The sequence below is a fragment of the Tupaia chinensis genome, unplaced genomic scaffold (genome assembly GCF_000334495.1).
Source record: "Tupaia chinensis unplaced genomic scaffold, TupChi_1.0 Scaffold000542_1, whole genome shotgun sequence".
Taxonomy (NCBI): domain Eukaryota; kingdom Metazoa; phylum Chordata; class Mammalia; order Scandentia; family Tupaiidae; genus Tupaia; species Tupaia belangeri.
The window spans coordinates 3,602,231-3,612,870 of NW_006160055.1; the positions used below are offsets into that span (position 1 = coordinate 3,602,231).

Here is a 10,640-nt window from a genome sequence, read left to right on the forward strand (position 1 = left end):
TCAATCCAATAGAATCTATTCGGTTGATGTATTTGATTGTCAGAAAAGCCATGACACATTTTTTGCATAGAAGAACATTGAAAAATATGTCATAGCTTTTCCGACAACCTAATATATCCTAATATAAGGCCAACAGCAGATAATAGTATAGAAAGAGGGTTCAGGGACAGAATCGAACATTCTTTTTGATGACCTATGTTCAAAAGTATTCATTATTTGTACTGTCAGATCATAAAAAAGAAAAGTGGGCAAATATTTTTTTATTCACTTCCTATAAATATGTAAAATATTGCTTACTTGGACTTAATCCTTAAGAGCATGTTAAAATTCATTGGATTTAATGTTTTTAGTCACCTACAGTGTAAGAATGAAATTAATCTAGGAATTTACAGTGTTTTGGGTTTTGCTAGTTTATTTTTTCTTTTATAACCACGTGTTAATGCTGTAGTGAAATGCCCTGGGCTTCAGATAATGACACTTAGAGTTTATCATGACTTTATTTCTAGGTGGCCACCAAATATGAAGTGAGTATCTATGCTCTCAAGGACACTTTGACAAGCAGACCAGCCCAGGGAGTTGCCACCACTCTGGAGAGTAAGTAGTAATGTTTTAGTGTCAACAAACCTGTATTATCCAAAATTAAAGAATGGAAATGTCTTTTAGATCACAAAGGTGACTGTGGGATGAGACCCGATTTGGAAATTGAGCTGATGACCTACCTTTTGAATGTAGAATGATCACCTTCTGTGCTCCTCCAGAAAGTGGCTTACTGGTATATAGTGGAACGACTTCATAAGGTTCCAATGCTGGTATAAATGATCAGGGCGACATCTACTTCATGTTCTACTTGTTAACATTTGTTCTTATAGAGCTACATCTGCGGAGGACACACTGGCTTCTGCTGTATCTTAACAGTGCATTAAGTTCCAAAATGGATATATTAGGTGTATTCTAAATAAGCTAAAAAGAAAATTTTTTTAATTACTTTTTTTTTTTTTTTTGCTATAAGGTATGTGCTCTCACCAGAGAAAGACAGAGAGAGAAAGAGGAAAAGTGAGAAATTGCCCCACCCCCCAGAGAGGCTGGCCATACCACAATTCCTTCTCCATTTTCCACTCCTCTCGGAATTTTGGGCGTACATGCACACATGCTCTGTATGCTTTTCTAGCCACCGATTGGATCTGGGACTTAAACTGCACTGTTGGTCATGTGGGTCCAGCCACCTCTACCTCCATTCACTATAAGGAATTTTTTTTTTTTTTTAATTGTTGGGACCAGCAGTTATGTGGGTCTAGCCACCTCTACCTCCATGCCCTATAAGGAAATTTTTTTTTTTTTAATTATTGGGACCAGCAGTTAGCATAATGGCTATGTTGCTGAACTCCCATGTAGCCAACCGCGGTTTGAGTCTCGGACCCAGTGGCTTAAACTCACACCTGGTGCATGTGCATACGTGCCCAAGATCCTGAGAGGAGAATAGAGGAGAAGGGATTGCGGCATGGCCAGTCACCCCCAGGGGTGACTTCTCACTTTCTGTCTCTCTTTCTCTCTCTGTCTTTCTGGCGAGCGTACATGCCATATAGCAAAAACCTCTCCCCCCCAAAAAAAATTTATTTATTTATTATCATTATTTTTGAATTTTGACCAGAGACAGAAAGAAGAGAGAGAAAGAGAGCAAGCCACCAGGTCCAGGACTTGAACTGCAGTCACCCATGTGGGAATCCAGTGCCCTTAATCACCATGGCACTTGCCAGCCCCTAAGGAAACATTGAAAAATACTAAAACTTTACATATATGAGCCAAGCAGGCACTGACCTCTAGCTCTGATCCCACGCAGATGTCAGTCCTCCAAGAAGGGCCCGTGTGACAGATGCTACTGAGACCACCATCACCATCAGCTGGCGAACCAAGACTGAGACAATCACTGGCTTTCAAGTCGATGCTGTCCCAGCCAACGGCCAGACTCCAATTCAGAGAACCATCAAGCCAGATGTCAGGAGCTACACCATCACAGGTCAGCATTTATTTTCAGTTTTTTTACAGCCCAGGCATTATAAAACATACTTTTGAAGAAGTTATTTTCATACCATGATTAGAAATAGTTTTGCCTTTTGAGTGCCTGATTTTGTCCAAATGGCAGAAGTGACTTAAGTATCATCCATCAAATTTGATCTTTCATCACTTTGTCCTTCTTATTCAAAAAGATGTAATATAAGCTTATAATGAAGAGAAATGAAATAGCCTGGTATAGATCTTGGTTAACAAAGTTCAATTTTTAAAAAATAATTAAATTTATTAAAGCAAATACTGTTACTTAGTAAAGGTCAAAGTTATAATCGGAGAGTATTCAATATCTGGATCAATTTTAAGTCTTTTTAAAATTTAAAATTTTGATTCTGGATTCCAACCAGTGACTAATTTCCCTAAAGGGGAAAAAAAAAAACAAACCCTCTCAGTAGGGGGCTGCCCCTGCTTTTGTAAGAGGGCCACTTCTTCTAACTCAGCATTTTTGCATTTCAAAATTTCCTTTTGACAACACTCTAGTCTGCATCAGTGATTTGCTTTTGAGATATGTTTCTCATTAGCACTTGAAATCCTTATCATGCTCTACTTCACTGTTCCAATGTGGACCCTTTCTGTGATCTACCTAAAACAGGATAGTAGTGGGACCAAGGAAATTGCAGGTGACTTTGATCATTCTCCTAGTAAAGCAAAAACAAATTGAAACCATCTCTCCTGAAATTCCAGGTTTACAACCAGGCACCGACTACAAGATTTATCTCTACACCTTAAACGACAACGCCCGGAGTTCCCCTGTGATCATCGATGCCTCCACCGGTAACTACTCTTGCTCCTGAGGAAATGCCTCGGACTTATTTAAGTGTGATCAGTCTCATGAACTCATCAAACAATGTGAAGCTGATGCTTTTGTGATCTAGATTCCAGTGAATCCTGTTTATGATGGATAGACGTCTCAGATTCTCTTAATCCTCTTCAGGAAGGCTAGAGGAAAGGTGTGAGAGCATAGTTTTTGGTTTTTTTGTTTCCTTAGACCTAATTTTGTTTTCTTTTAGCCATTGATGCTCCATCCAACTTGCGTTTTCTGGCCACCACACCCAACTCCCTGTTGGTATCATGGCAGCCACCCCGTGCCAAGATTACAGGCTACATCATCAAGTATGAGAAACCTGGATCCCCCTCCAGAGAAGTGGTCCCTCGACCTCGCCCTGGAATCACGGAGGCTACTATTACTGGTATTGCTGCTTCCATGTTGTCGTTTTCTTTCTTACTCCTAAAGTCTTGAACAAACTCCAGCTGTCTTTGGTACTATTCCATGAGAAGGAGAACTTGTGCTGTGGATAATTTCAAAAGGCACTTCCTATGTAGAAGCTATAGAATTCACCCAAACCATCTCCGTACACTTTATGAGCTCATGAAAATGCAATCTTAATAGAATCAGAATGGCATAACTAGGGCTTTTTGTTTTTGTTTTTGTTTTTCTGCCCTGTTATGTCAGTTCAGTCCCACAAAAGAGAAATTTCCAAGTAAATTAGTTCATTAAGGTTATGTCATCACACTTGGTTCCCTATAGATCGGGTGATCTCATGGAACTTTTTAGAGTACCACCTGCCTTGTTCTCAGCATCCAGTTTCAGAAAATATACCTTGAGACAAAGAGGTCCCAACCACCCATATTGGAGAGAACACCTAGAATGGGAAACAGGAGTTGCCCATCTCTGTAGGAAAGATAGGGCTCTTTTATTGTATTATTTTTGTCAAAAGGATTAAATATTGAATATAGGGTATCATCTGGATTTTAAATCTCCCTATCAAGTATGTACATATCAGAAGGAGACAGTGCATTTTAAAGAAATTTGGGAGACAGGAAATTAAAATCAGAAATGGGAGGAATTGAACTGGATACATCCTACAGGGACTGCCACAAAGATCAGTCACTCTCGCCTGCATAGCACTTACCTTTAGTGTAAGTTTTCATTCAACTGTCACTGAGGGCTGCCTAGTTATCAGACCAAAGTAGATTAATCTATGTAATCTGTAATGACCTCTTCCAAATCATATTCCACTAGTGGTATATAATGCTGACAAATTTTCTTGAATTCCAAAAGGAAAATAAGACATGTTAAAAGAATATCCCAAGGGGCCAGCAGGTTGCATGGTGGATAAGAACAGTGGACTCCCACATAGCTGACCATGGTTCAAGTCCCAGACCTGGCTGCTTGCTTTCTCATTCTCTCTCTCTCTCTGGTCAAATTTAAATAAATAAATAAAGTTAAATAAAATAATTTGTTTTTTAAATTTTTATTTAACTTTATTTACTTTTAATTTGACCAGAGAGGGACAGAGTGAGAGACAGAGAGGGGAAGTGAGAAAGCAAGCCACCAGGTCCAGGACTCAAACCTTGTTCAGCCATGTGGGAATCCAGCGCCCTTAACCACCATGCCACCTGCCAGCCCCAAATAATTCTTTTTTTAAAAAAATAGAACAGCCCAGAACAGTTAGCATAGAAGTGCTTATTCACTGTCAGATTTGCTAGTAAGGTAATTAACTTGCTAACTGGGCTTCTGTAGAATATTTGGGTTTTAGGGAAAAATAAAGTTGATTTTTATCTCTCAAGAGGCCAACAGCCAGCTAGGATGGAGTCTTTTTTTTTTTTAAGAATTATTTTTTATTTATTTTTAATTATGCATTCATTTATTTTAACTTGATCAAAGAGAAACCAGGGAGAGAGAGACAGTGGGAAAGTGAGAAAGTAAGCCACTAGGTCTGTACTTGAACTGTGGTCAGCCATGCGGGAGTGTTCAGCGCCTTAACCACCACGCCACCTGCTGGTCCCCTAGAGGTGGAGTCTTTATCCCCAATACGATCTGCTAGGAAAATGAACTTCCACTTGACTAGCTAAGTCCATGGTGCAATGTGATGATTCTGTTCTTCTGTCAGGCCTAGAACCAGGAACCGAGTACACCATCTACGTCATTGCCCTGAAGAACAACCAGAAGAGCGAGCCTCTGATCGGGCGGAAAAAGACAGGTAAACAGCGGCTTCTGGGTAACAAGGAGATGGTTAAGACAATAGTGATAACAAATGGTCGATTTTACAATGTGAAAAGATTCACCTTATTTAGATGTATTTCTCATGGAAATTTTTAATTTTTTCTAACAGAAAAATAATCTAATATGCTCTGCCGCATTCAGCTTTATTTTTTTCTTACAGCCAGTCAATATAAAGCCTTATTATTTACCTTTAAAAAGTTCAATCCAGATATTAAAATATAAAACCAAGTTGCTATCATTGTTATTCTTCTAGAGCTTTTGTTGATTCTAAAATGTTTTCTTAAGATGGAAGGAGCAAAACGCATCTCATTTGTCTTTATTATTTGATTTCTGAAACATGGAACTAAACAATATGTTACTTTTTCTTGGAGTTCTAGTTTAATGTGAAAGTGCTATACTCATGGTGATAGGAGAGTTTTAAAATAAATATGTATCTTTAAAAATTTGTTTTTTAACTGCTTCAAACCATGAAAACCTTGTGAGTTAAGTCTTAACAATTCTCATAGTTTGGACACTGATATGATTGTTCTGGATTCTGGTTCCTACAACTTGCTTCTCGAGTTGAAGAAAAAGAAAAGTCTGTACATGTTGGTTCTATTAGGCTTCATTTGAGCAGAGGCAGCTTCTGTGGGGCGCAGTGGTTCAAAGCGTTATTTGTATGATATATTCATACTAACACTTTTTTCGTTCTAAACTATGAAGAAACCTTTGAGAAAAATTATAAAGGTTTCTTTCTGGAAAAAGTGTTTTGTGATCTAAGAACTGCCGCTTTTCCAAGGGCTTTGATCGGATTGATAAACAGTCATTGTTGCCTGAATTGATATTGATTATTGCTGCTACTTACCTGAGCTTAATTCGCTTTGCTTTTTTGGCTCTAACCTCTTTTGGCTAGATGAGCTACCCCAACTGGTAACCCTTCCACACCCCAATCTTCATGGACCAGAGATCTTGGATGTTCCCTCCACAGTTCAAAAGACCCCTTTCATCACCAACCCCGAGTATGACACTGGAAATGGTATTCAGCTTCCTGGCACTTCCGGTCAGCAGCCCAGTGTTGGGCAACAAATGATCTTTGAGGAGCATGGTTTTAGGCGAACCACACCGCCCACAACGGCCACCCCCATCAGGCATAGGCCGAGACCATACCCACCGAATGTAGATGAGGAGATCCACATTGGTCATGTCCCCAGAGGAGACGTTGACCATCACCTCTACCCTCACGTTATGGGACTCAATCCAAATGCCTCTACAGGACAAGAAGCTCTCTCTCAGACAACCATCTCTTGGACCCCATTCCAGGAAAGTTCTGAGTACATCATTTCATGTCATCCTGTTGGGACTGATGAAGAACCTTTACAGGTATTTAATTTTTCTCTGTACATCTGGACTGGGACATCCCAGAATGCAGTTAAGCTGGCTAACTGAAGTGACCAGAAGTTTAATGTAAAGTAGTTAACACTTTTAGGACCTCGCAGAAACATAGTACATTTAATCCCTGTTTCTTTGTTTTTGTTTTTGTTTTCATCTGAATATGGCTCCACGTTTAAGGATGTATGAAAAAATGTCATTAGCTGTCTTTTCTTTCTTTCATCATTTATTCATTTATTTTAATTTGATCAGAGAGAGAGACAGAGGGAAAGTGAGAAAGCAAGCAACCATATCTGAGACTCAAACCATGATTGGCCATGTGGGAGTGTCCAGCACCTTAACCACCCTACCACCTGCTGGCCCTGTCATTAGCTTTTGAATTAGTAGAGAGAATTAAATCATTTCTATTTTTCTGTCACAATTGAGGCTTCTTGAGACAGACAAAGGCATGACTCTAGGGACAAAGAAAGATAATCTACTGAATTTACTTTTCTGTGAAGAAGTATAAGATACCATCATTATTATTTGTCCTTGAAGAAGCCTAAGAACTTAGATGAAGCCTTTCATGGCAGCTATTAAAATTGACTAATACCCTAGCCAAAACTTCCATTCACAAATTTGTCTTGCAAAGCATCAATTTTTATTGTGTTCCTAGTTTTAGAATGTGGCAGAATCTTAAAGAGTGACTTGGACTGTGGGAAATTTAGGAGCTTAGAAACACAAGTGTGAGGGTTTCCCAAAGTGTTTTAAGGACTCCACGTTGGGGTTAGATGACACTTTGCATAGCACAATTCTATCTCCAGTCTAGTACAGTGTCCACGTTTTATGTGAAGGGACACAGTTTGCAGTGGGCTTGTATGGACCTGTGACTGCAGCGAGACAAGGGAGAGGCTGTCTAGTATGGTCCCATGCTCCTGGAAACTATGGAGCACATAGTTAGCTATTTGGGGCAGGAAAACTCAGTAGAAATGATGACCACTTACTTCTGTTTTATTTCTCTCCTTGACTGGCCAGGACTCCTATTCCCAGTCTCTTTGTTGTCGCCTTGTTGAAACAGTGAGGGTTATTAAAAGAGATGGGGGAACCTGCATTTATTACTCACCATTATGCTTTCTCCCCCACTTTACATGTGCCAATAATTGCAGTTCCGTGTTCCTGGAACTTCTACCAGTGCCACTCTGACAGGCCTTAACAGAGGGGCCACCTACAACATCATAGTGGAGGCACTGAAAGACCAGACGAGGCACAAGGTTCGAGAGGAGGTTGTTACTGTGGGCAACTCTGGTATGTGAACGTGTGTGTCATGTTCTGCAGGCACATGCTCCTGTCTGGACTACACCAAAGATGCCTTTTTCTGTTGACTGCTCCTGAGGAAGTTAGAAACACAAGTGTGAGGGTTTCCCAAAATGTTTTAAGGACTCCACATTGGTGTTAGATGACACTTTGCATAGCACAATTCTATCTCCAGTCTAGTACAGTGTCCACGTTTTATGTGAAGGGACACAGTTTGCAGTGGGCTTGTATGGACCTGTGACTGCAGCGAGACAAGGGAGAGGCTGTCTAGTATGGTCCCATGCTCCTGGAAACTATGGAGCACATAGTTAGCTATTTGGGGCAGGAAAACTCAGTAGAAATGATGACCACTTACTTCTGTTTTATTTCTCTCCTTGACTGGCCAGGACTCCTATTCCCAGTCTCTTTGTTGTCGCCTTGTTGAAACAGTGAGGGTTATTAAAAGAGATGGGGGAACCTGCATTTATTACTCACCATTATGCTTTCTCCCCCACTTTACATGTGCCAATAATTGCAGTTCCGTGTTCCTGGAACTTCTACCAGTGCCACTCTGACAGGCCTTAACAGAGGGGCCACCTACAACATCATAGTGGAGGCACTGAAAGACCAGACGAGGCACAAGGTTCGAGAGGAGGTTGTTACTGTGGGCAACTCTGGTATGTGAACGTGTGTGTCATGTTCTGCAGGCACATGCTCCTGTCTGGACTACACCAAAGATGCCTTTTTCTGTTGACTGCTCCCCTGTTGCTGATGTCTTAACCTTTGGGAAACAATGCTATACGTTGCCATAAAGTTAATGAGGAACTTTACATTCAATTACTTTCCCCAGTGTCCTGGTAAAATGCTTGCATAATTGACAGACTGTCAAGCAGCGATATGACAGCAGACCTAGAAGGGAGTTCACATACTACTTAGTCCGACACTCTGAGTTCTTGCTAGACTTGAGTTGCTGTGGGACACAGGCCTCCTGATCTATTTCCTAGGCCTCCTGTATCTCATTGCACTGCTGACTTCTTGGGTGATTCTTAAGCACCAAAATGATCACCTATAAAGGTGATGCCCCTCTGTAGACATTACAGACAGCCAATTTTTGTTCCTGATATAACATAGTGCATTTCTGGCTAAGGAGCTCTTTTATTCCAAAATTATTTCAATTTTTTCTTTTTTTCTGATTACATAGGTCCAAATCCTCAATAAATACTAAACGATTGTTGATTCTTCTTAGCACCTGGAAAGTCTCCTGTCCTGAGCTCAGTAGTGTGCCAACTGGCTTTTCAACTTGCAAAAGCTAAAGATTCACCAAGGAACCCGAGACAGGGAATAATCAAAACCTCAGTCTTTCAATTGGATTATTTTTTATTTCACATCATCAGGGAGTGTTAAATTCTCTCTGCCAAGTGACAGGCCTTAGTCCTAGGGCCAGGACTAAATTTAACCTCTTTTTTCATCCAGTAGAAGACTGCTATTTTACGTGTATAAATTCCTGTGAATTAAGCAGTTGAATATTCTGCTGGTGGTGGTAGTAGTGAGGATTATTCGTGTTGTTGTATTATATATCCACCTTAAAGCTTATCTTTTGCCTTTCATGGGTTTACCAGCAGAATGCCACATGAAAGGAATTTTTGAAAGCACAAATGTCTTTGTGCTTTTCCATATGATTTTTTTAAACAAGATTCCATCTCTATAAGCTTCACTTAGGCTGTAATTTTAACTCTTGACTTTTTAGAGAAATGAAACCTGTAGTAGCAGTTGCAGTTTCTCCCATTTTTCTTTCCAAATTTTTACTCCCAGCAGCAGTATTCGGCAGGTTCTCCTGGCTTTGTGATATTTTAGACTTCCTACTTCTCTAAAACTCTGTTTTCTTCCAGGGCAATACTCTTTAAAATATTAGGCACTTTACATATCGTATTGCATTTGAGGGTTTGCTTTTTTGCACTGTAAAGATACACTGTGGGACTTAAATTCACATTCTGTTAGTTTATTTAATTTTTAGAGAGTAACTTGAGGCATACTTAGTACAGTATTTTTAAAAAGTTTTTTCAAAATACAGAGAGGTAAGATCTTAGGTAGCATGAAGAGACTTTACAATTCCTAAGTCATCAATTCTAAGTTCTTCTATCCTATTGCAGCCTCTTATTCTAAACGGTTGCTTTTACACATAAAGAAAAGCAGATTTACCATTATGATAATGTGCAAAGTCTAGGATTTCTGTAGCATTATGCAAAAAAAAAAAAAAGCAATATAGAATCAAAGATCACATTATAATGGTACATGAAAGTACTAAGACTGCAATATCAGCAAAGGATAGCCTCCAATACTTGTTCTGTATTTAGTGAGCACTTCTAAGTATTGGCCAAGGGCCAGTGCTTTGAATTTGTGATCTCACGTAACCTTCACAAGATCTCCAGAAGGTAAAATATTTTCTGTTATTATCCTCATATTACAGGTGAGGGAAGTGAGGCAGAGTTGTTAAATAACTTGCTCCAGGTCATACTGATGAAGAAGTGTCATTGGTGTTCACGTCCCACCCAAGTTCTTAACTAGCTTTAATGGCCTCAAGATGTCTTCCATGCTCTATAAATAGATTTACCAGAAACAGTCATTTGTTCGAAATGAAAGCAAACATGAAAAGTGGACTTTTTAAAAAATGCCCATGGCACATGTCCATGACTACATTCTAAGCATTATTTATTAGAGCAGCTGATGCATTGATAGAATAGATGAATCCTTCTGGAATTTGTGTTTTAGAGTAAGTCATTGTATAGAATAATTCAGTTTTCTTCTAATGGTTCAAATCACCAATAATATGTTTTCTTTCCCCTTTTTCCTCCTTTTCTTAACAGTGAATGAAGGGTTGAACCAACCTACAGATGACTCGTGTTTTGATCCCTACCCTGTTTCCCATTCT

At 39.6% G+C, this 10,640-nt stretch overlaps 1 protein-coding gene across 1 annotated transcript in view; it reads left to right on the forward strand.

The window, feature by feature from the left end:
- The window catches only part of FN1 (fibronectin 1), a 92,156-nt gene that overhangs the window by 73,815 nt on the left and 7,701 nt on the right, over positions 1–10,640 (forward strand). The window contains 9 exon segments of the mRNA XM_027775298.1: positions 507–594; positions 1,838–2,014; positions 2,749–2,838; positions 3,075–3,254; positions 4,959–5,048; positions 5,964–6,430; positions 7,585–7,723; positions 10,576–10,625; positions 10,628–10,640. The exon segment at positions 10,628–10,640 is cut by the window's right edge and continues 126 nt beyond it. Of these exon segments, the coding sequence (XP_027631099.1) occupies positions 507–594; positions 1,838–2,014; positions 2,749–2,838; positions 3,075–3,254; positions 4,959–5,048; positions 5,964–6,430; positions 7,585–7,723; positions 10,576–10,625; positions 10,628–10,640 (1,294 nt within the window).